The 25,073-nt window shown below is 43.9% G+C and overlaps 4 protein-coding genes across 4 annotated transcripts in view; 2 read left to right on the forward strand and 2 right to left on the reverse strand.

Moving 5' to 3' along the window:
- The window catches only part of LOC119916213 (NLR family CARD domain-containing protein 3-like), a 795,320-nt gene that overhangs the window by 137,116 nt on the left and 633,131 nt on the right, over window positions 1-25,073 (reverse strand).
- On the forward strand, window positions 1,924-9,743 carry LOC119905889 (coagulation factor X-like). The gene is given in 10 exon segments (XM_038723295.1): window positions 1,924-2,002; window positions 3,134-3,190; window positions 3,193-3,293; window positions 3,829-3,853; window positions 4,022-4,135; window positions 4,692-4,823; window positions 5,466-5,746; window positions 7,063-7,180; window positions 7,834-8,021; window positions 8,597-9,743. Coding segments are annotated over 10 exon segments (1,503 nt in total). The 5' UTR covers window positions 1,924-1,938; the 3' UTR covers window positions 9,020-9,743.
- On the forward strand, window positions 10,996-16,529 carry LOC119901173 (vitamin K-dependent protein Z-like). The gene is given in 10 exon segments (XM_038716745.1): window positions 10,996-11,014; window positions 11,255-11,356; window positions 12,013-12,173; window positions 12,344-12,368; window positions 13,268-13,322; window positions 13,324-13,433; window positions 13,663-13,800; window positions 13,880-13,959; window positions 14,767-14,905; window positions 15,068-16,529. Coding segments are annotated over 9 exon segments (1,773 nt in total). The 5' UTR covers window positions 10,996-11,014; window positions 11,255-11,262; the 3' UTR covers window positions 16,039-16,529.
- Window positions 16,846-25,059, reverse strand: pcid2 (PCI domain containing 2). The gene is made up of 15 exons (XM_038726820.1): window positions 24,938-25,059; window positions 24,463-24,529; window positions 23,133-23,222; window positions 22,970-23,043; window positions 22,705-22,770; window positions 22,565-22,606; window positions 22,032-22,086; window positions 21,848-21,951; window positions 21,684-21,759; window positions 21,080-21,221; window positions 19,669-19,769; window positions 18,481-18,554; window positions 18,276-18,401; window positions 17,149-17,272; window positions 16,846-17,057 (listed from the first exon to the last, which is right to left on the reverse strand). Exons 2-15 carry the CDS (start codon window positions 24,496-24,498, stop codon window positions 16,968-16,970), a joined length of 1,200 nt encoding a protein of 399 aa, XP_038582748.1. The 5' UTR covers window positions 24,499-24,529; window positions 24,938-25,059; the 3' UTR covers window positions 16,846-16,967.

The raw sequence follows: 25,073 nt of genomic DNA on the forward strand, positions 1-25,073 counted from the left end.
AAATTAAATGAACAGTATATAAAATCAGTAAAATAATATTAAAATGCTTCTTACATAGCAGGTAATACTGATAATACTTTTGACTTATAGCCATTCTGAAGGCAGGACTTTTACTTAACTGACCTAACAGAGCATTTCTAAATTGTTGTTGTATCTTAGTAAAATATCTTTTGAAGGTGAACAGCTGATCAATGTTTCACTCTGCAGAGCAAATATTGATCATTTGACCTCCTGAGCTGAGTGGTGTTGAACATGTTTAGCAGTACAACAGTTTAACAGACCCGGTCGACTCTCGTTTACCGTAAACGCCTCCTCCTCCTCCCTCCTCCCTCCTCCTCCTCCCTCCTCCTCCTCCCTCCTCTGAACTGAGTCGCTGCCAAAATCAATCAGCCAACATTTCAGCAGTTGAATTCCTCCCTCGTACCAGCACGTACACGGCACCTATGTGAAATCCTCCCAGCGTTTATGCAACATCTTTTTCTAAACAAACTCACAGCTCTAGTCAATCAAATTTATTTTGTATTTTTAAACATCGAATGTCTTTTCTGCTATTTTTCTCTCTGCAGTTAAGTTTTCAATCAAACGCAGATTTCCAGAAAATGCACATTAATGCTTGATTCCATACTCTACTGTGGATGTGGAACAGAAACAGTTTTGGTTTGTGATGGAAAACCTGTAATTCCTTCTTATTGAGCAGACAAAGCAAAGGAAAAAGAAAAATGCAGCCAAGGGCGTCACTGAAAGCTGGGGGACCTTTCAGCACAAAGTCACGCAGGGGCTCAGATTACGGGTGTGAAGAGGCGCTTAGCTCGCGAGACATCACGATACGCGATATTAGGTCCACGAGACAAGAAAGATCCTAAAACAGTGTTTTAAAGATGTCCTCAACGCTGAGACATATGAGCGGGGGGCCTAGGGGCCTCCCCCAGGAAACTTTGATCTTTAAACACTTCATTTCCTGCATTCTGGTGAAAGTTTCTGCACCAATTTATGGTGGAAATGTTTTTATTTATGTGAAAGGAAACAGCTGGCAGGTGACATGTTAAAAGTCAGTGCTGCTCTCAGATCTGTTTCTCCTGTAGATCAACTTTTCTCCTGTAACATCGTCCCTGCTGAGGCCTGATTCAGTCTTCACTCCTCTTGTGTTCATGTTCACAGGGAGAGAACGGAAAACTTGGCCAAAAAGAAACTGATCGGTGCTGCACATTTTTGGGTCATTTTATAATCAGCAGCTTGTTTTTGTTTTAGCAAATTATGCTTTAAAAAAGTGCTGGGGACATGTCCCCTGCGTCCCTATTGTAAATGACACCAGCTGAATTCAGCTACAGACGAGTCGCGCCTCTGAAAAGACAAAGTTTCCCTCTGAGATGATGGTCGGAGGAGAAGTAGAAAGTGGCATAAATTGGAAATACTGCAAAGTAAAGTGCCTCAAATTTGTATTTAAGTACAGTATTTGAGTAAATGTACTAGTTACTTTCCACCGCTAACGTCCGAGATACTGAAGCTCGAATGTGTGAACTTCTGAACGACTGCCGATGGTTTGAAACTCAAAAAAAAGTTCACAGGTGAGATTTAAAAGAAAAAGTAAAAGCTTTCTGATTGGATGTTTCTTCCAGCAATGCACTCTGGGACTTGTAGTTGGCTTGTCAGGTGAAGTTGTCATGGACACAGTCTTTTTATCAGTGAAGCAGAATTTTTTTGAGCTCCAGTGTCTCGGCAGGAAGTCTGGACGCTAAGCCCCGCCCAGTCCGATCTGTTCAGTTTCAACATGTCGACCCCTCCCTCCCCCGTCTCCCTCTCTCTCTCTCTCTCTCTCTCTCTACAGGTCACTGCCCTCTCTACCACCCCTCCTCTCTCCCTCTCTCCACATTCAGACTCCATTACTTCCACTCAGCACACTGAGGTTTTTCCAGCCGAGCTCGCCATCCACCCGGGGCCATGTTTTGGGTTCACCGCCTGTCCCTCGGCCTCCTGCTGCTCCACCTGGCCACGGCTCACGTAGGTACGTTCGTTAACATGTAAACTTTTGTGGATGCTAAAGAGGAGAATAGTGAGGAAGACTATGGAGTAAAAGCAAGGTGGAAAAGAAGCACCACCATGTTGAGCGTGTGTGTGTGTTTTGGGTGGTGGTTGGCGGGGGGGTGTTGTGTGTTGATTGGTGGCTGACAGGTGACACATGACCCCGTTCCATTTTGTGTGTTCGTAATGTCAACAGATTTTTGATTTCTTGATGACTGACAGCTCTTTCCTTCACTGAGACACCAACAGGAACCCGTCTTACTGGACAAACGAACCGTGATTGGTCGTCTTCTGTTTTAAAACCAGAATCTCATTTAAACTGAAAACGCTTTTCAGTCAAAATGTGACTTTGCAGAGTCGATAGTGATGAACAGAATGACCAACCCGTTCTCATCACAGGGCGTCACGTATGGACGCTTTTTAACGCCCCGGGTAACCTTTAGGGCTCCACGGTCAAGATAGCAAGAACAAATATGTAACGTCTGGTTAGACTTTCAAATAAACCTAGAGGTTAACGTTGTGAAACATTTCGGTTAGATTTAGGGCCTGTGTCCACCAAAGGAATTTTTAATGGGGCCAGTAAGTCGCTGCAATGGGAGCGCCGCGTGTTTACAATCTGGTAAAAACAGCAGCAGAGTGAAGTGGCGCTGAGCGTTTTTCTCCAGTCGCAGAGAGTTGAAAAATGTTTAACTATGGGTGAAACGCTGCACTCGTCACTGTCACAACCCATGCTCAGGGACACATTGGTGAATGTGTGCAGAGGCAATCAAACCCAGGTCTCCAAGCACCAAAGGCATGTGTATAATCCACTGCACCATCCCCACCCCTAGTAGTACTTTCAACAATTCCGCTAAAGGGTGCCAGGTGTTTCGCTGCCAGACGCCTAAAGACGTGACGAAGCATAGCTATTAGATGCTCCGGTATGACCAAGAGTCATGATGCTAACGTGGCTAACTTTCAAACAGACAGTTTCTTTCCTTAAGGTGCCGAGTACAGCTAAACCTGAAACTAAATAAATAGTGTTTGAACATTTTCATTATACTTAATTATGGTTGAAGCCTTTGTTTTTGTGGGAAGCGATGAGTTTCCATCCACATTTCTGTTCTCTCACCAGTCTTCTTGGACGGCGAGGAGGCCAATCAGGTGCTGAAGCGGCAGAGACGAGCCAACAGCATTTTGAGGAGTTTAAACCAGGCAACATGGAGAGGGAGTGTGTGGAGGAGCGCTGCAGCTGGGAGGAGGCGCGAGAGATCTTCGAAGACGTAGAAAAAACTGTACAGACCTCCTGCAACTACACACCAACACTGCTGTCGCACAAAATCCATCATAACAAGTCTCGAAGAAACAACCACATAACTTTGGGAAACCCTACTGTTTTACCCAGAATCAGACAACAAGATCGTAGCGTAGCTTAGCTTAAGCTACTTTAGCACAAAGGCTGGAAGCAGGGTGCTAGCATAGCTCCATTAAAACCTCTTCCAACAACTCCACAGTTGCCAGATTGACATTTGGATCTTCTTTATTGAACAAGTGTAGAAACAAGAGATTTCTGGTTTTTGGAACAGTTAGCATTGAAGCTAATTCTTGGATTTAGTTTGGACTTGCTAACAAACAACCACCAACATATAGAAAAGACACATTGAGTCTGTTTTTGCTGTTTAATTTTCCAAGTTTCGGATCCAAAAGCTCAAATAATTTGCATTAAACACTCTATAAAGCCAAAAAGCTTTAATCATTCTTCTCTGAGAAATACTGATCAGGTTTTAAGATGGTTTGAGATATTTAATTCTCAGTTTTTCTTTTTTGCAGAATGAATTCTGGGCCAAATATGTTGGTAAGGCATTCGTTCTGTGTTGTCAAATGACCACACTGACTAAGACTGGCTAATTAAGAAATTTAACACAGTAAAAATGTGTAACAAAGAATGTAAAAAAAAAGTTTAGTCTTCAAAGTTACGTCTCACTAAAATAGTGTGATTGAATCTGCTCTGTTTGTCCTGCAGATGGCGACGCATGTATCTCGTTACCCTGTGCTCATAATGGACTTTGCAAAGACGGAATCGGTGGCTACACCTGCTACTGCCAGACCGGGTACCAGGGCTTCAACTGTGAAATCGGTACAGAACTGAAGTCACTCTGGACAGTAGAGCTCAAGCTCAGTGTCCTTTAGAAAAACCCTGAATGTCCCAAAAGTTTGCAAGCAGTTAAACCTTTGTCTCCTGTATCTAACAAAACTTTATTTTCTCTGAGTTTTTTGATGTTTTTGAAAGAGGAAGCCAATCTTTGCCTGATATAAGACCGATTTATCAACTTGTTACACACAATTTCCATCTTAAAGTCGGACATTGCCTCCACACAAACTGATTTCCGTGTCGGAGGAGGGTTAGAGTTTCCCTACCCAAGTTAGTCACAGTTTACGTTTAGTGCCAATGCAGGAAGTAGAATGTCCTTCATGTAGCGTTAAAGAGGTCAGGGTGTACAAGACCTCATCCCATTACAGACCTGCCATGCAGGGATATCATAGTGATTGTAGGAAACGTTGACATGAAATGTGTTCCAGGCTGAATTGTCCAATATTAATGTTCTTGTCCGGCAGCAGGGTTTTGCTACCTGGTGGGTAGTCCGGTAGTCCTTCCGGTCTTGGTCTTGACAGTGTTTCCTTTGTTTTTGCAGTTATTCCTGAACTGTGTGAGAACAAAAATGGCGGCTGCCAACACTTCTGCAACGTAGTCCGAGGAAACGCACGGTGCTCCTGCGCTAACGGATATTTCCTGGCGTCAGATTACAAGAGCTGCCACTCCAATGGTGAGGGAGACTCGAGAGTCTAAATGGTCTTTCACTGGTCTCACTATGGTCGAGTGCCATGTTGTTTCTTAGACACCACAGGTCCTATTTAGAGAATATTTTCAGCAAATTAAAGAGTGGTGAGAACTAATGACACTCCGGCTTCCTCCCACCGTCCAAAGACATGCGGCCTAGGTTAACTGGTGACCTTGAATTGTCTTTAGGTGTGAGTGTGACTGATTGTTTGTCTATATGTGGCCCTGCGATGGACTGGCGACCTGTCCAGGGTGTACCACGCCTTTTTCCCAGTGTCAGCTGGGATTGGCTCCAGCCCCGCACGACCCTGTAGGCAGGATAAGCGGTTGGCGATAGATGGATGGATGGAGGCCTAATGACTGTCTAACATGATCAAAACCAATATACCACCATAACTTCTCATTCTTTGACCAAAGCCATGGTCTTCAGGTGAAGACTAAAGACTTTGGTGACCCTCCAACCTTTCCTGTAGCACCACCATCAGGACAAAATTTCCACTTGTACACAAGAAGTATCAGAATCTAATCGCTGTTCTATTTTCAGAATCAAATCCAGCATGGCTCTTTCAGTGATTCAACATTTTCGTGTACAAGTCCTGATCTCTAAATCTCACACAAACTCTTGCAGAGACCTTCAAGTGTGGCGCCATCATCACCGGAATGACCCGGACTGTTTTCAGGTACGAGCGGACAAATGCGACGGACGGGAACGCTAACAACAACTCCACCAAGCCGAAGGATGTGTCGGACGCAGTTCATCAGTCAGACTCCTCACTTTCTAAGAATAGCAACAACAGCCAGATTCTGCCAAAATCCACGCTTTTAGAGGCCTTAATCACCTCTCAAATGGCGAGTATGACCCGCATCGTCGGCGGAGAGGACTGTCCACCAGGAGAATGCCCATGGCAGGTAGATCTTTTGCGATAATGAGATACCCTTATATTAAAAAAGGATAGGGAGGTAAAGGCTGAGGTGTTACCTTTGAGAGTCCATTACTGTCTCCACATGGTGACCTTGAAGTCCATCAGTGTTTCCCCTATATTCATTCAGGAGTGACGGGGCGCCGCTGCTGAATTATGACCGCCAATACTACAATTTCCCACGATCATTAATCAGTGCGCTACTAATGTTTTCACTCGCACATTGTGCGGACACGGTAACACTTAATGCTTGGCTAGCTTCCTCTCCCCGTCATCTGAGTGGAGAGGAGGAAAATATTCTGCCAGTAAATGTATAATAATAATAATAACAATAATAACTTTGATTTATGGAGTCTGTCAGTAGCCTTGCTGGGCAGACCGAACAGGATACCGTTACAATAGTCAAGTTGGGAGGTGATGAAGGAGTGGATGAGGGTCTCAGCTACAGAGTTGGAGAGGCACTGTCGGAGTCTGGAGATGTTCTTAAGATGGTAAAAGGCAGTTTTAGTAGTGTTTTTGATGTGCTGTTGGAAGGAGAGGGTGGAGTCCATGAGGACGCCCAGGTTGCGTGCTTGAGGGGATGCAGAGATTGAGCAGCCATCCACGTCCAGTGTGATGTCACCAACCTTTTTGAGAAGTAACTGTGGTGCAAACACCACGAGTTCTGTTTCGTCTTTATTGAGTTTGAGGAGGTTACTGTCCATCCAGTTGTTGATGTTCTTCAGGCAGTTGATAAGCGGCACTGGTGGAAGGGGAGTAGATGACTTAGCAGAAAGTGACAGCAGCTTCTTCTTATTGACTGAAAGGTAGATTATGCCTCAAAATGACTTTTTATTCATAAGAGTTATATTGGACAGATTATAAAACCGAAATGATCTCCTTTTTTTATTTCATATATAACAACATTATATTATTTAATGACAAACCAAAAATGTCCCCAGTTTTCATTTCAGAAATCTGGTCACCTTACTGAACAGGAAAGCTGATAGTAGAATAACTCTGTCTTTTGGTAGTAATTAAGTAACATAATAGCTGCATTTCAGCTGGTGTTAAAGCGTTAAATCTCATTTTTACACACCAACCCGAGTGTGAAAATGTTGAACATCATGTACAAGCTTAGACTAATCTGGTGTAGCCTACAGCTCCGTCCTGCACACAGACTGTCCATTATTATCCAGGTGTCCACTCTACATGGACACTTTGCAGTCCATTAGACATCTGAAGATACCTGGTCCTGTAACTGCAGTAAAGTCCATAATTGCAGAGTCAGTGTGATAACAGTTTTTTCCCCGCTCGTCCTCTCAGGCTCTCCTCTTGAATGAAGACGATCAAGGCTTCTGTGGAGGAACCATCCTGAATGAATACATCATCCTGACCGCCGCACACTGCATGAACCAATCACGCTACATCTACATCAAGCTCGGTGGGTCTCTGAATCACATGCAGCTCTGATTATTAGATATTATTAGCTTGTGTAGGATTTTTGTAAATATAAGGGATTGTACTAAACAACATTATGGTTGTGTATGGGCTATACAGCTATTATTTTAGTTACAGATCTGATTTGTGATTATGAGGTTATATATAATTTGCTTATTTATTTTCATAAATTTGAAATACTTCTTTGAGATTATCATGACAGTAATTTTAAGATACGTTTTTCAAAATACGAGATACAGATCTACTTTGTAATTATGACACTGTAACACTGTAATAACAAGGGGCCGAATGTAATTAGATAATAATGTAATAATGTGATAATGTGTTTACCTGTTTGGAATAATTTAGCTTATTCTGTATTGACAGCATTAATAACTACTAAAGTGCATTTTTCTTTCTTTAAAGCACCTTAAAACATTTAATTAAAGGTGCCTTAATATAGAAAGAAGAAGAAGACATTTTTAGTTATGACTTAATTTATTAAATTTTTTATACTTTCACATTTTAGATTTGCTTTTATACTTAAAGAAAGTTGAGCTGCTGCATTTCCTATATAAAAGGTGTTGTTATAATTGTCTACAGCGGTTAATCCTGAAGTTTCTCTACTAAAATACTTTTTTATTTCTGTGTATTCAGGTGAGTTCGACGTGTTGGTGGATCACGGTAATGAAGCTACTCACAATGTGGAAACTATTATGACCCACAATAAATACAGACCAGACACCTACCACAACGACATTGCACTCATCAAACTGGCCACGCCCATCAAGTTCACCAGGTACATCCTGCCAGCCTGCTTACCTGAGCAAGATTTTGCTGAAAAGGTAAACTTTTAAACCAGTCAAACCACAGTTCTATATTTTAGAATGTATATTTGCTTTCTCCCTGAGCATTAGACGAGAAGATTGATCTCGTGTCTGTAAGGTAAATTGAAATCTACAGCCAGCAGCTGTTTAGCTCAGCTCATCATGAAGAATGGAAACAGCTGACCTGGCTCTGCCAAAGGTGACAAACTCCACCTTCCAGCACTTCTGAACTTCTTCTTCGTCTTTTGTTTAAATAATACACACAAACTATTTCTTGGCTCTGTGCCAGGCAACCAGCGCAGACGTCAGGAAGTTACTGGTCCGGGCCAAGAAATAGTCCAGCACATAATCGTTTTCATACTCGGGTTGTTGTGTAAAAATGAGATTTAACGCTTTAACAAAAAAATTTCCAAGGTGCTGGTAGACGGAGCCAGGCTAGCTGTTTCCAGTGCTTATGCTAAGCTAAGCTAACCTGCTGTTTATATTTATCTTACAGACAGTTATTAGCGTGGTTTTGATCTTCTCATCTAACTCTGCAAGAATGTGAATAAGCACATTTCCCTACGTGTTACATTTCTCGCCTCCTCTTGCAGGTGCTGATGAAGCAGCAGGACGGCATGGTCAGCGGTTTCGGCCGTCTCGGCGAGGGTCGGCAGCCGTCCACCATCTTGCAGCGCCTCACCATGCCCTACGTGGATCGGCTCACCTGCATGGAATCCACCCAGTTGCGCATCTCTACTCGCATGTTCTGCGCCGGCTACGACACAATAGCCAAGGACGCCTGCCAAGGTGACAGCGGCGGGCCGCACGTCACTCGCTACCAGAGCACCTATTTCGTCACCGGCATCGTGAGCTGGGGCGAAGGCTGCGCACGCAAAGGCAAATACGGAGTCTACACCCAGGTGTCCAAGTACATCAGCTGGATCCAGGAAGGCATGAAGAAGCTAATGCCCAAAGAGAAGAGTGGCAGGAGGGTGAAGAGGCACCACGGCCCCATCAAGAGGCTGTTTCTGTAAGACGACGGATTTCATCACGGCGAAGTCCACTGAGCAGAGCCACACATTGTTCTTCTTATGTAATCACTGATTTTATGTTTGAGACTTCTACACAGTCACATTTCTGCCACAGACATTGTCATAATTTAACATTTATCACTGATTTAAAGACATTACTGAAATTCTTAAAGCTGCATTAATGAATTTTTCTTGCCACTTGCAGGCAGCAGAACAGCCTGTAAAAACTAATTTATAAAGAAGTTGTGTCTGACATATTAGCAACCAGCTGCCTACGTCCACACCCAGCAGACACAGAGCAACACGATCTTCTCATGAGATTGTTCATTATTACTTGTGGGGTTCCTCAGGGATCAATTCTTGGTCCTTCATATTTTCTACTTGGTTAAAGCTGCAATAATGCCTTTTTTTGTTCAAATGAGGCAGCAGACCAAACTGTAAACATGTTCATCTCATCTGATTAAAGTCTAATATTGACTCTCTTTTAGCTCCGTTTTTGGTCTCCACCATCTGAACAGTCTCTAAGTCTGTCTGCTGTTTGCTGATGGAAACAGTTTCAGTAATAGAAAAAAATATGTCAGCACAGTTTGGACCAGGAGGAACTGAAATTAAAATTGAACTGAAATTATGTAAACAAAACAAGTTTTGATGTATTTTTTATTACTCACTGTCAGAAATTTGCTTTTTAAACTGAATTAAAAGCAAATAAAGAAATATTACAACAGTCTGATGCATGAAGTTTTTGTGTGATTAAAACTATAATATTACAAAATGTATTTACTTTTTCAGTTTATCTGAAGGAGTGTTTGTTTTTACAGTTTAAGTGGTCGGTACAATGCAAAAATATACTTTTCCTTTTTGGTTATCGCGTTAAATTTATAATTTTTTTTTTACAGTTTTGGAATCTGTACATTTTATTGTAACTTAAAAATATAAATATCTATACTTTTATGTTTTTCTTTGTCATGTGACTTTCTATTGTTTCACCATCAAAGTTAATTCTCAACCTAAAACAACAAGTCATTGTCAGAAATGAATCATCAACTATTGGTGATAATCAATTATTTTCAGTCATTGATTCTCAGGTTCCAGCTTTTCTAATGTCTCTGATGTTCTGCTTTTGTGTTATATCAGTGCACTGAATACCTTTGGGGTTTGGACGGTCGGTCAACCAAAAAAATCTGAATACGTCAACTTGGGCTCTGGGAACTTGTCATGTTCTGACATTTTTTAGATTAAATTACAAGTCGATTAATTAGAAAATCTTACAAGAATATGAAATCACTCATGAAACAAAAAAAAGACGTCACTTTGGACTCAAAGTCAATTTTATATTTTTTTTAATATATTTTTTATCAATGAATCCTTAAAGTAAATGGTAAATTACTCAATAATTAAAATAATTGTTTGTTGCAGCTAAATTGGAAATCGCCAGCTGACTGAAGGAGTCTCCTAATCGAAGCTAATGTTAGCCAATGCTAATGGTGAACATAACACCTGGTGAGCATGTTAGCATTTAGCTCAGCCTTACAGAGCTGCTAGCTTGACGGGAGGCTCTCAGTCTTTGTTAGGAACTACACAGATCAGGACGTCTACATTTCCTGGAAACTCCAGGTCGATTATGACTCAGGGAAATTATTATGGCTTAACCCCTAAAACTTTCTTTTTGCAAGGCGACTTTCAGAACAATTTAATCCCCTAACGCCCCCGGCACTGTGTCCAGCTTCATTTCTCGTCATGTTCTTTCCTTCTTCTGATGAAATCCCTCCTTGTTTACCTCAAATAAACAAACCTACTGAATATTGAAGTTTCAGAGGTCGGACCTGCTGCTTGTTTTGTGTGGTTTGAGGACATGAGAGAGAGGACAGGCCAGAGTCCACGGTGGGAACACACTGTTTACAGAGAACAGTTTATTTTATACTTTTAACTCTTTATGGAAAGAGATCCGACCTGCGCAGGTGAAAATCAGACTCGTGCGAAAAGAGCTTTAAAAGACGTGTAAGATAAGATGTATAACCGCAGCACAAGTTCACCTATAAACTATAAATGACATATAGCTTCTACATTTGATTAAATTTGTAATGGAGTTTTGTTGAAGCTTTTCCAAAAATGATATTTTTATAATTAGCGTTGCAGACTCTTTAATGTTATGACTTCAGATTTAAGGTTACGTCATGTCACTTGTTTAATGAATGAGTTGTGACTCATCTGTGTGTGTGTGTGTGTGTGGGAGTGAAGTCAGTGTCATGGCGGTCAGCATCATGGCGGCTTGTTGTCGAGCGTCTGTTCTGTCTCTCTCCCTCCTTGCCTGCTTCCTTCAGGTCGTCATCCATGGACAAGGTAAGACCTCTGAACTCTGCGGTCTTTAGTTTCGGCCTGTCGGCTCAGTTTTGTTTGTTTAAAGTCAGATTTCAAAAGATTTTAAACAAACAACCAAGTCACCAATCAAGCAGGAAACAGTTAAATCCAACAGCTGATATTAAAAGTTAAACTTTTAAATGTTTAACATTAAACGTATGAAATGTATGGTGGTCTATTTGTGCCAAAAATATGTTGAACGCAAATCATGTAACAGACTGTTTTTCACCTCTGCTGCACCCAGTGTGTCGTAATTATGACTTAGAGACAATTAGCACTTCTTATGGGAACATTAAGTGTACATTTTACTATGTAATGAGTACTTTTACTTTGACACTTTAAGTAGATTTGACCTGATTATAACTGCAGGACTATTTTTACATTGAGTGGTACTTTTCATGAAGTAAAAGATCTGAAGAATACTTCTTCCATCACTGGCCATAATAATGAAAGTTAATTCTAAATTACATATCAAACAGTTCACAGTAACAACATATGTCATAATTATGATTTTGCTTGAGATATGACAATAAATCACAACAAATTATCAAATCGTATAAAATGTTTCTGTAGTTACGACTTTGAATGTCTTATTCTGATTTACTAAGTTGTAGTTATTGGACCTGTTGTGTTTTCAGTGTTTCAGGCTCCTCAGACCCACGATGTGTTCCTGCGGTCCAAACGGGCCAACATGTTCCTGCTGGAGGAGATCCTGCAGGGGAACCTGGAGCGCGAGTGTTACGAGGAGCTGTGCAACTACGAGGAGGCCCGCGAGTACTTCGAGGACAACGCCAAGACGGTCAGACTCTCCCCAATAATGATCACAATTATCAGTGACGCGCATGAATTTTGGCTGTTAAGATGATGTTTCGTTAAGAACAAGATGATTTTCTCTCATTTTACCTTTTGCCCTCAAAATGAAAAAGTATTTGGAGAAGCAGGAACCTGTTTCTGTTTGTTTCTCTTCAGTACGCCTTCTGGACTGTTTACCAAGGTGAGATCCCTTTCACATTAAATCAAAAGGTTTTAATTAATGGAAACTGGAAAAATATACTTTTAATTCTTATTTTACAAATTAATAAATGTGATTTCTGAGATGCAGTGCTTGTAATGGCCAGATTATTTATCACTACGCATGAGTCATTTGATGTTTATTTTTTCGTTAATTTCTTTTCATTACTTATACACAGATTTTTAGTAAAATAGTGCTATAAACTAAATAATAAAACAAACAAATCTAGAAATCTAGAAATTACTTCCACGTTTTTTTAAAAGTACATAATTTACTGTAACCTCAGGTTTTCACAGCCTGGTGGAAGAAGTACTCAGATACTTCAGTAAAAGTAGTAATAACACAGAAATACTCTGTTACAAGTAAACATCTTGCAGACAAAACTGCAAAATTATTAGTATCAAATTTACTTAATTTACCAAAAGTAAAAGTACACATAATGCAGAACGGCCCATTTCAGAAAAATAAACTATATATTATTAAGTTATAATTACTAATGAATTAATATGGTCATCACTTTAGTGTAAAAGCTTATTTTAAAGACTTTACAAACTGCTGGGTAGATTTAACCTGTAATAATACGTCATCATTTATTAGTTAATTTATATTTTGTGTAAATAATCTGAATCTAAACTAGTAACTAAAGCGGTCAGACAAATGTAGAGCAGTAAGAAGCACATCTCCCTCAGAGATGAAGTAGAGTGTTACTATAAAGCACCATAAAATGGAGTGTAAGTACAAGTTCCTCTCAATCGTACTGAAGTTCCTGCCCGGAGATATTTTCTTGACATTTTATAGAAAACACAGGGTTTCTTTATTTTTATTTCTCAAACGTTAGTTTGTTTATTCGTCGTCTGATCAGCCTCTGTGTCTCTGAGCAGATGGGGACCAGTGTCAGCCCAACCCCTGCCTCCACGGGGGGAACTGCACCGACAAGGGGGGGGTTCCACTGCTCCTGCACCGCCCCCCACCACGGACCCCTCTGTGAACTGGGAGCACCGCACAAGCCGGAGGGTCACGTGACCTCCGCGCCACAAATCATCAGAGGTTTGACCACACCCACAGCCAAGCGTAGCCCCGCCCCCAAAGAGGGGCGTAGCCTGTAGACCAAAACTTGTGGTGCACTCAGGGGATCCTCAGTTTCCCCAGTTTATTCATTCTGGTGACGTTTTCAGACCTGTGGCGTAACTATCCATCGTATCCGTGGCGACACTTTACATCACATCCCTGAAACGTGATTTTTTTTTTTTACTTTAGCTACTTCTGTCCATTTCAGAAATCTCCGAGTGTCCGACTGACGGTCCAAAAGCTTGTCACCAGATGTGCACGGTGTCCCACCACACCATCACCTTCACCTGCTCCTGCGTGTCAGGATTCAAACTACAGACTGACGGACGCAGCTGCCTGCCTGAAGGTCTGACCCCCCCACCACACCAACCATGTTTACTAAACCAGCTCAAACCGGTGAAATAACAAAGGCTTTGTGTCCTCAGTGGAGTTTCCCTGTGGACGACTTCCTGGCAAGTTCAACACGACCGCCTCTGTATGTCACCATGGAAACTGTCCCTGGCAGGTAAGATCCTCTCAGCCAATCACAGGAAGGCACCTCGCTCAGCTAGAGTTGTTTTAATATGGAGTTAATTTTGTTTCATCATTTGTGTGAATTGATCAGCAATCTGCGTGTAAATGTGTAAGCTCTAAAAATAAAACCCTTTCCACAAACACAAAAAGAAATAAAAAACAGATCTGCAAATACACAAACAAATTCCACAAATAAAAAAATATCTGTAAATATATTAAATTCATTTATAAATTGTTGAAAATCATTTGTGAATATCTTCCTAAAATTTACAACTTTCGAACAGGCATTTGTGAGGCCCGCTTGTATTTGTCGATCTCGGTTCTACATACTCGGAGGTTTGAAACAAGCTTTCCCGCCGGTGGAATGAAAATAGATTCGTGTCACGCAGATTTTTTTTTTTTTTGTGGAATTTGTTTGTGTATTTGCATATCTGTTTAATATTTGCAAAATATTTTTGTGAGTTTACAAATCTTCTTTTTGTGTTTGTGGAAAGTGTTTTGTTCTTACAGATTACACATTTACACACGGATTGCTGATTTGTTCACAAATAATATTGAAACCAAAAAACCTCCATATTTAAAGTTTAATTTATTTCTGAGCAGTGATTCCTGTAAAACGTTCCAAGAGGATTAACGCTCCTTCTGGCCCAAACTAAGAAAGCACTACTAACATCTACATAACAATAATCAGCTCTTCTCCACATGCTGTCCCGTTTCTTACCCGAGTCCTTCTATGTTTGGCAAATCAGTATCATCTCTTGTGACCTTATATGTGCTTCTGCTGTGTGTTTGTCTCCAGGTGTCCCTGGTGAACAGCAGTAGGGTGGAGCTCTGTGGTGGCGTGGTGTTGGGTCGACGCTCTGTCCTGACCGCCGCCCGCTGCCTCTTCCTGGACCCAGGATCCGGCTTCTATCCCTCCAACTACTTCGTGGTCTCCGGTATTGAGACTTTTAAACCAACTAATTTAACTTCAACCTGCTGACTTTCTAGTGGCCGATTTAGTCCTAAAATTTGATCAAATATTTATACATTGTTCTTCCACGTCACAATAAAAGTCAGCTGGACGATAATATTTTGACATCTTGTCTCTCGTCTCTCAGGCGATAAGAAGACGCTCGTCCCTGTCCGGGCTCTGTACGTACACGACCGTTTCCATACAGATCACCACGACAATGACCTTGCCCTCCTCGAGCTGGCCGGCCCCTTGCCCTTTAGCTCCACCCTCATACACCTCTGCCTGCCCCCTAAGGACTTCAGCGAAAACATCCTGATGCATCCTGGGAGGACGGGCGTCGCCGTGAGACGGGGGGTCGGTGCGACCAAGACGTTGGTCTACATGACGCTGGAGGAGTGTCGCCGTCAGCTGAATGTTTCGCATCCGCTCAGTAACAAAATGTTCTGCATGAGGAACCCAACTGGCGCCCAAGGAAGATCAGCCGGACCTATAGGGAACCCAACTGGCGCCCAAGGAAGATCAGCTGGACCTACAGGGAACCCAACTGGCGCCCAAGGAAGATCAGCTGGACCTACAGGGAACCCAACTGGCGCCCAAGGAAGATCAGCTGGACCTACAGGGAACCCAACTGGCGCCCAAGGAAGATCAGCTGGACCTATAGGGAACCCAACTGGCGCCCAAGGAAGATCAGCTGGACCTATAGGGAACCCAACTGGCGCCCAAGGAAGATCAGCTGGACCTTCAGGGAACCAAAACGGCGCCATGGGGAGGCTGAATAAACAAACAGTGAACCAGAACCAAACCCAAAATGGGAAAAATGGAGCAGACAGCTACAACAGCAGGAGTCACAAGCCCTCCGAAGGCAACAGGAACGCGAGGTCAAAGGTCAGCGGCGGGCAATGTGGCGGTCAGTTGCAGGGGACGCCTGTTGCCACAGTACAGAAAGGGACAGCGTTTCTGACCGGGCTGCTGCTGTCATCGTCTGCAGGCTGTGATGGCGGCGGCGGTCTGGTGTTCACCAAACTTTCCCGCTACATGAGCTGGATCAGACCGAGGCTGCAGGCCGCAGAGGACCACATGACCCCCCAAGTCAGCGTGTATCCTGAGAATCCCTAACAGCCCGCCCCCCGCCGCCATCTTTAAAACTATGTTTAAAAAAAAAAACAGCAACAACTTTTCATCATCAAACTCCTCGTTCACTAAAAATCTCTTCAATGGACCAAACTTTCAGTTCCTTAACTGCAAAACATTTTCCCAGAGTAACCGTTTGTGCTGATGTGCAACTTTACATTTTCTTTCTTGGTTTGTTATTGAGAGCCAGGTTCTTTGATTTATTTGATTTGGTGATGACCTTGGTGCCAGCAGAACCAGGGTCTGGTCTGGTCTGGTCTGGGCGAGCATTCGGCACCAAAGCTGTGAGCATCAGGGGGATTTACAGCTTGGAACAACCTGAGTATGTTTTATTCTGCCTAACTTCCTGTTTAGAAGAGAACTTTATCACATTATGGGAGTAAAAAGGCGATGTCATGGGGAAAAGAGGTTTGTTTTGGCTTTTACTACAGGACAGAAACATAACTTTGACAATAAAACCTTATTTTACAATCACATTTCAGAGGTATCCAAACTGTAATGTTGTGATGACGCGTATAAAACCAGTGAAATTTTATTTTGAAGTCGAGTGTGACTTGAATCTAGCATTTATTTGATATTTGTGCTAACAGTAAAACCTAAATTTGTCAGCAGTTTGTAAATTTAGATTTCTCATGTGAAAGTGCTGAATAAGAAATAGTAATTTTAAGTAAATATGAAAATAAAGACTCCAGTACCCACAATGTACCACCCAAAGCCTGTGGTGGTTTAATTTCATGAAGTGTGTGTTAACACCTGCAAACATCGGTCAAATAATCATCCTGAAACACGCTGTACAAACCAGCATCTGTTTTATTCAACACTTTTTACAGTACAAAATAAAAAAATTATTGACTGAATGGAAGAAAAGTTTCCTTTGGAGCGTCACGGCCAGAGGGGATTGTGGGTAACGTAGTCTAGGAGACTGAGGACAGAGGAGGGAATGGATTCTGTTTACTGACCACAAGTTTCTGGTGCTGATGGGAGATGTAACCTTTGATGTGACCCTGAGAGAGACAGAAAACACAGAAGAGATCAACGTTTGTCCTCCGTTGACTCCCAGGTTGTTGTTTCCTGTGTGTGTGTGTGTGACCTCACCATGTAGATCAGGTTGGCGAGGATACACTGCACCTCGTCGATGTCGACGTCCTCCACCTGCATCATCTTCAGAGCCACCAGGAAGGCGTCCAGAGGCAGCTGGTGAGTCCTCAACAACAGATACCTGCAGACAGGAATCAGCCGAGGTCACCAAGCGGCCGCCAGCGGCTCAACACGATCAGTGGGCGTATTAAAGGCGGGAGGGCGACACTTCCAGTCAGGAGACCGGTGTTTGTTTCCCCGTGTGAAACTAAAACTAACATTTAATGTTTTTATTCAAGTTGCGTAACTTACGAGAGGTAAAGTTACATATTTATTTTAGCAGTGATCTTTTCCTAAAACCACTACTTTTATTTTGAAAGTCTAACTGGCCGCTGCAAATTTACAACACATTCTCACTCTTAACTCGTCACATATGGACGCTTGGTCAAGACCACTTGGCGTCGAACATTTAGCATCGACGTTTAGGGCTCCGCAGCCAAGTTAGCGACAATAAATGTGGAACATCTGGTTAGACTTTCAAAATAGAAAAGTCACGGTTTGGGTTAATAAAATAACTCCGTTCACATACGTTATTTAAGTGACTTGCATAATAAATAAAAAAATACATTTAATGTTTTTGTTCCACACGGGAAACAAACACCAGTCTCCTGGATGAAAGTCCCGTTTCTGGCCCACCGTCCACCTCCTAACTCTGACTTTTCAGTTAAATATCCTACACCTATTTTTAGCGTTCAAAGCTGACACTACAGGGTTCCCCAGTGCGTTACAAACTGACGCCGACGGGTCTTGATGTGTCCATATGTGACGAGTGAGAACGGGTTGATATTTCGTTAACATGACCGCGGAAGCCCTACACGTCCAAAAACAACGCTTAAGTGATACCCCGGGTGTTAAAAAGCGACGCCACGGGGCCGTGACCAAGCGTCCATGTATGAGTAGTTGGGGGAATGTCAACAAATGATGACGGCCGAAACTACGAGGCAAGTACCTGGATGAACAAATCTAAAGGGGGACACTAGTTTCATACCGAGTCCGGCTCACAGTGACCCGATCACTCGTGTTGACGTCCACTGAAACACTGACGCGTCTTCATTTATCTGACGAACAGGATCTGAGAAACTCACACTTTCTTGAAGAGGTTCCTGTAGGTGATGATCTTCAGCTTCTCCAGGATGAGGAAGATCCCACAGCGGATGAAGAAGGTCTCGTGTTTGGACAAAGCCTCGTTCAGCAGCAGCAGGTTCCCTTCACTGACACACACACACACACACAGGTCACCTGACGCCATGATGTCACTTCCTGCTTTACCGCCTCCAACCCCCTGCTTACCTCACGCCTTTGGTGACGTCGGCAAACTGCATGAGGTCATATTTCCTCAGGAGCTGATGAGTCGGCATGTGACCCTGAAACACCAGCAACAAGCTGCAGTTATACTGGGAGCCCTGGGATCTGAACCTGCAGTTATACTGGGAGCCCTGGGACCTGAACCTGCAGTTATACTGGGAGCCCTGGGACCTGAACCTGCAGTCACACTGGGAGCCCTGGGATCTGAACCTGCAGTTATACTGGGAGCCCTGGGATCTGAACCTGCAGTCATACTGGGAGCCCTGGGATCTGAACCTGCAGTCATACTGGGAGCCCTGGGACCTGAACCTGCAGTCATACTGGGAGCCCTGGGACCTGAACCTGCAGTCATACTGGGAGCCCTGGGATCTGAACCTGCAGTTATACTGGGAGCCCTGGGACCTGAACCTGCAGTTATACTGGGAGCCCTGGGACCTGAACCTGCAGTTATACTGGGAGCCCTGGGATCTGAACCTGCAGTTATACTGGGAGCCCTGGGATCTGAACCTGCAGTTATACTGGGAGCCCTGGGATCTGAACCTGCAGTTATACTGGGAGCCCTGGGATCTAAACCTGCAGTTATACTGGGAGCCCTGGGACCTGAACCTGCAGTTATACTGGGAGCCCTGGGATCTGAACCTGCAGTTATACTGGGAGCCCTGGGACCTGAACCTGCAGTTATACTGGGAGCCCTGGGACCTGAACCTGCAGTCACACTGGGAGCCCTGGGACCTGAACCTGCAGTTATACTGGGAGCCCTGGGATCTGAACCTGCAGTTATACTGGGAGCCCTGGGATCTGAACCTGCAGTCACACTGGGAGCCCTGGGACCTGAACCTGCAGTTATACTGGGAGCCCTGGGATCTGAACCTGCAGTTATACTGGGAGCCCTGGGACCTGAACCTGCAGTTATACTGGGAGCCCTGGGATCTGAACCTGCAGTTATACTGGGAGCCCTGGGACCTGAACCTGCAGTCATACTGGGAGCCCTGGGATCTGAACCTGCAGTTATACTGGGAGCCCTGGGATCTGAACCTGCAGTTATACTGGGAGCCCTGGGATCTAAACCTGCAGTCACACTGGGAGAACTGGGACCTGAACCTGCAGTCATACTGGGAGAACTGGGATCTGAACCTGCAGTTATACTGGGAGAACTGGGATGGTGTTTCTCACCAGCAGCATCTTGACGGGCAGCAGGTAGATGAGGATCATCCTCTTGTTCTTCTGGCTCGAGCGATGACAGTGGTGGAAGGCGTAAGAAAGTGACTCCTCGGCTGCAGAGACACAGTTTGGATAATTAACACGATGTTTTATTTCTTCTGCCTAAGATTTGGAAAACATCAGACACACCTTGGTCCTGATTTGTCAACATTTATTTAAAAAATAAGAAAGTGGTCGTGAAATAAACACTAAATAAATGGTGTGAGTTAAATCTGTAGGGTTTATAGAGCCAAATATTTATGTACAGTGCGTACCTCCGGGTACAAGTACCTGCTACACAATGACAATTACTGCAGTAGTACCCCCTCTGTAGTATAAGTACTGCAGTAGTACCCCCTCTGTAGTATAAGTACTGCAGTAGTACCCCCTCAGAGTTGTTAGTACTGCAGTAGTACCCCCTCAGAGTTGTTAGTACTGCAGTAGTACCCCCTCAGAGTTGTTAGTACTGCAGTAGTACCCCCTCTGTAGTATAAGTACTGCAGTAGTACCCCCTCTGTAGTATAAGTACTGCAGTAGTACCCCTCTGTAGTATAAGTACTGCAGTAGTACCCCCTCTGTAGTATAAGTACTGCAGTAGTACCCCCTCTGTAGTATAAGTACTGCAGTAGTACCCCCTCTGTAGTATAAGTACTGCAGTAGTACCCCCTCAGAGTTGTTAGTACTGCAGTAGTACCCCCTCAGAGTTGTTAGTACTGCAGTAGTACCCCCTCAGAGTTGTTAGTACTGCAGTAGTACCCCCTCAGAGTTGTTAGTACTGCAGTAGTACCCCCTCTGTAGTATAAGTACTGCAGTAGTACCCCTCTGTAGTATAAGTACTGCAGTAGTACCCCCTCTGTAGTATAAGTACTGCAGTAGTACCCCCTCAGAGTTGTTAGTACTGCAGTAGTACCCCCTCTGTAGTATAAGTACTGCAGTAGTACCCCCTCAGAGTTGTTAGTACTGCAGTAGTACCCCCTCTGTAGTATAAGTACTGCAGTAGTACCCCTCAGAGTTGTTAGTACTGCAGTAGTACCCCCTCTGTAGTATAAGTACTGCAGTAGTACCCCTCAGAGTTGTTAGTACTGCAGTAGTACCCCCTCTGTAGTATAAGTACTGCAGTAGTACCCCTCAGAGTTGTTAGTACTGCAGTAGTACCCCCTCTGAGTTGTTAGTACTGCAGTAGTACCCCCTCTGAGTTGTTAGTACTGCAGTAGTACCCCTCTGAGTTGTTAGTACTGCAGTAGTACCCCCTCTGAGTTGTTAGTACTGCAGTAGTACCCCCTCTGAGTTGTTAGTACTGCAGTAGTACCCCTCTGAGTTGTTAGTACTGCAGTAGTACCCTCTCTGAGTTGTTAGTACTGCAGTAGTACCCCCTCAGACTTACCTGGCTTGAAGTCGCTGTCGAACATGGCTTTGCGGCCCACGTAGTACTTGTAGGTGACCTTCTGAGCGGGACTGTAGTCGTTCTTCAGGTTGGAGCTGTCGATGGCTCTGATCAGAGGCTTACACAGGTGCAGCTTATTGATCTGATCGATCACCAAATGAAAACAGGTAACAGTGTTGTTACACGTGTAAAGTACAGTTCAGTGCTGCTGATCACAACAACATTTCATTTCATTTCATTTATTTATTTAAGGACAGTGCACATTAATCAACATTTCTGTAAATGTGCCAGTGTTAGCCAGCAGGCTAATTTTCAACTGTCACACTGATCAATAACTATTACAACTGAGTATTCAGGCCAATATGAGGAGAAAGAAATGTAGAGATTTTTACAATTAATAATTACAACTTTAATCTGAGAACCTACTTTTATTTTCATTATAGAATTTTTTTCATTTTGGTCTTAACTTTTGTAACTTTCTGTCTCTGATCCCAAAATGTTTTTAACTTTAATCTCTAATCTAGTTAGAGATGAATTAATCTGACTTGTTTGTCGTGAATCGGTTCGAGTCACTAATGAACGAACAGCTCGGCTGAGTTCAGACCTTGAAGTAGATCTTGAAGAGCTGGTTGCTCAGAAACATCATCCCCCACTTCTTCGAGTCCTCGATCCCAGCGCGACTGCAGGAACAAGAAGAGTCTGAATGAGAATCGATACACAGTCAATAACCTTCTGTTGAACTTGGATTCAGTGCGTATTTGTACTGACTTGTCGCTGGCGCACACTCTGAAGCAGCTCATCAGCTGCTCGGCTGCTTTCTCCAGCATCTCTCCGGGCTGGCCTTTACTCTTCTTCTGCAGCTGCTGCTCCGCCTGAACACGGGGTCAAAGGTCAGTTTCATCATCATCATCATCATCACCTCCATCACTGATCAGTCTCTACAGTCTCTTACATTGTTGGCAAATACTCTGAGATCCAGAGTGACGGCGAACATCACCGAGAGAGCCCTGAAAGCACAAACACACAAGCTGAGCGTTCTGCAGACTGACGCTGCGTTCACTGACGCTGCGTTCACTGACGCTGCGTGGAAATTGTGCATGTTTTTGTGTTAAATCTTGTGTATCTGATCCTTTCCTGTTGGTATAAAAGGTTTTTGTGTAATATAACGATGAGTATGTTACAGAATTAACATGTAGTATTTTTAAGATGTAGGATTTGGGCCACAGAGTCGTGCTAGCCGCTCTGTGAGGCTGAGCTAATGCTAACACGCTGATGTTTAACAGGTGTAATATGGGCCATGCTAACATTAACTAATTAGCACTAAACACAAAGTTCAGCTGAGGCTGATAAACCAGAGTGTTGGAGACATTAACGTGTTGACCTGAAGGTGGCGCTAGAGGAAAAGGATCATCAGAGTTACTACATCCTCAGAGGAACATGGAGGAAGCTTTGTGCTAAACTACGCTAACGCCTGTCTGAACTCACCAGTTCTCCTCTTTGTGGGACTGGAAGGCCCTCAGGAAGGATGTGAGAGGTCAAGGAGCAACACGATCGATTATTGATTTGAGGCGCGTCACAGCTGCAGTGTGACTTTGTCTGTGTGCGTTTTCACCAGTAAAGGATATTGAACGACGAGCGTCTGGAACTTGTAGGCTTCAACAAAGTCGTGATTGGCCACTGCGTAGGTACACCTGTAACACACGCGCACAGTGAGACCTGGTAATGGATCGGTCCTGTTACTATGGTTACCTGCGGTCTCACCATCGGTCACTTCACGGCCCCTTAGCAACAAAATGACTCATCACATCAGAAACATAATCAATAACTGCTGACGTCCTCTCACAGTTAATGAGGATAGACTGGCCCCTGATTGGCCCCTGGCTGTCCTACCTGAGGTGAGCGGCGACCATCTCATCATACGGCGGCTCCAGGAGCTGCTGGCACTTTTCTTCTGGACTGGCCAGCTGTGACACACACACACACACACACACACACACAGGTGAGGCTGTATCCTAACGACGCTTGGTGTCTACCCGAGGGGGCGGAGCCTCACCTGGAGCCGGGGGTTGGCGACATGCGGGTGTTTAAAGGACAGCAGCTCGGCGCAGAACGGGCCCTCGCGGTTGTCGATGGCCTCGTAAACCTGTGGGTGATAAACACCAACGAAGAAGAATCAGGGCCCTGACTCCACGCACAATAGGTGCGTTCGAGATGACGGCGGCTGACTTTCGCCAACTTGATGGTCTAACGTGAGCTGCGGGGGCGGGGAATAAAAACGGCGCCTTCAAGTCGGACACATTTTACCTGCGTGAGCTCAGATCAATGACTGATCTCAGACCAGGCGAAAGGTCGTTCCAACTTTGAGCAGCCGGAGAAAAGCAACAGCAGCCGCCTTTCTCCCGCGAGGGACATGTGACCTTTTGCAGCGTTGGCGAAAGTCGGACAAACTTTCTAACCAGCGTGCCTTATTTTAAATCCAATGTGCGTCACGTTAAGTCAGCGCCGCAGGAAGTCAAACGCGCCAATTAAATAGAACATGTGAAGATCGTGGCGCCCTCTGGAGGTCACACGAACAAGAAGACGTCACCTGGTTAGTGACTGAGTGCGAGAGGCTGTGAGGGCTCAAAACGCTGTCAACGGGAACGGGTCAGCACTTTATCACGTTACCTTGACGACACTGAAACACGTTGCACACTTTTTATTTTACTTTCTTTGCATCGAGGCACTTAAGGAACCGCCTGCCGGATTTATACGTCTTGCAGAGTGTCAATAATGATCTGTAGTTGTCAATAAACCTTTAATTGTTTGTCAAAACAGCATCACTGAGCAAAAACTAACATAAATAATGTGTCATAAGGTGCGTTCCTCTGATTTCATGAGTTCTGTGAACCGTCTTCTAACCGCGTTAACGTCAGGGTTGGTCTTTTACTCTTCTTCTTCTCTTATAAAGCGGATTTGCTCAGATTTTTCCTCTCACTTCCGGGCTTCACTTGGTGACCCCGTGTTTCACGTCACAACGTAATGAACTGTGGGTAATTTCTCAGGCAAAGTCTGCAGATAACGGACCTGTATAGGTGCATAAAGGGTCAGTGTGAGCGCCCCCACGCACTCGACGATGTGACAGTGGGACGGCCCTGAGCCCTCACGGACTCACCGTGCGAGTCTGTGAGTGTGGACGTTGTGATTGGGCCACAACCTCTACACTCTTGGCCTCACGCGGCGCGTCCCACTGTCGTGAGCCGTGGATAAGTCACATGCCTTCGGTGTTTTTCCCATTGTGACCTCAGCTGAATGAATAAATGTAATGCGGGGCCCTCACAGCCTCTCTCGCTGAAGCACACATCAGGTGACATGGACTAAGTGTGTGAGGGGTCAGAGGTCACCTGCTGCAGGTACTGGTTGATGGTGATGTGAGCCATGACTGCCTGCTGGTTCAGCAGCCACTCCAACCTGAGGACAGACAGGAACGAGCTGCTTTTAACTCATAATATTAGATCTGAGATAAAGTAACTAAACACATGGAAACACTGTTCATTTACGTTTTTATGCATCTTTTCGTCCATTAAAAGTCAGAAATGTTCATTTTAATTCCTCACAGCTCAAGTTGAAATACTTAAATACATTTTGGTCCGAGCATATATTCAGTTGAAAATGATGTTGAGTTACAGAGAAGCTTAATTTATTTTATTTTAAGACTTTTATTATTATTAGCGTGTCAAACTTAACGGAGCAACAGCTAACGTTAGCATGCTGACCCGTTAATTCATCAACTGCGGGTTGAAAACTGCTGTTAAATCGCGGTTTTCAAGCTTCAGACACAAAACAAACTGTCGCACTAACAAATAAAGAATAATGTACCTTTAAAATGAAGCTTTAATCCAGAACATGCCCGGACAGACTCGGTTAAACGAAGATAAACTCGGACTGCTCACCGGGGTGCACTAAAACTTCCGGGTTGTAAGGTACACTTCCGGTGGTGTTTCAGAATAAGAGG

Source organism: Micropterus salmoides, unplaced genomic scaffold, assembly GCF_014851395.1.
Source record: "Micropterus salmoides isolate LMB-PRFRI ecotype aquatic unplaced genomic scaffold, ASM1485139v1 Ms_hic_scaffold_1, whole genome shotgun sequence".
Classification (NCBI taxonomy): Eukaryota; Metazoa; Chordata; class Actinopteri; order Centrarchiformes; family Centrarchidae; genus Micropterus; species Micropterus salmoides.

Coding starts and splice junctions, on each gene's coding strand:
- pcid2 (XM_038726820.1), bottom strand. CDS start 24,498: ATGGCTCACATCACCATCAACCAGTACCTGCAGCAG. Junction 21,952..22,031: donor TCAGAGTATTTGCCAACAAT/GTAAGAGACTGT, acceptor CCCCGTGTTCAG/GCGGAGCAGCAGCTGCAGAA. Junction 17,058..17,148: donor TCGCCAACCTGATCTACATG/GTGAGGTCACAC, acceptor TGTCTCTCTCAG/GGTCACATCAAAGGTTACAT.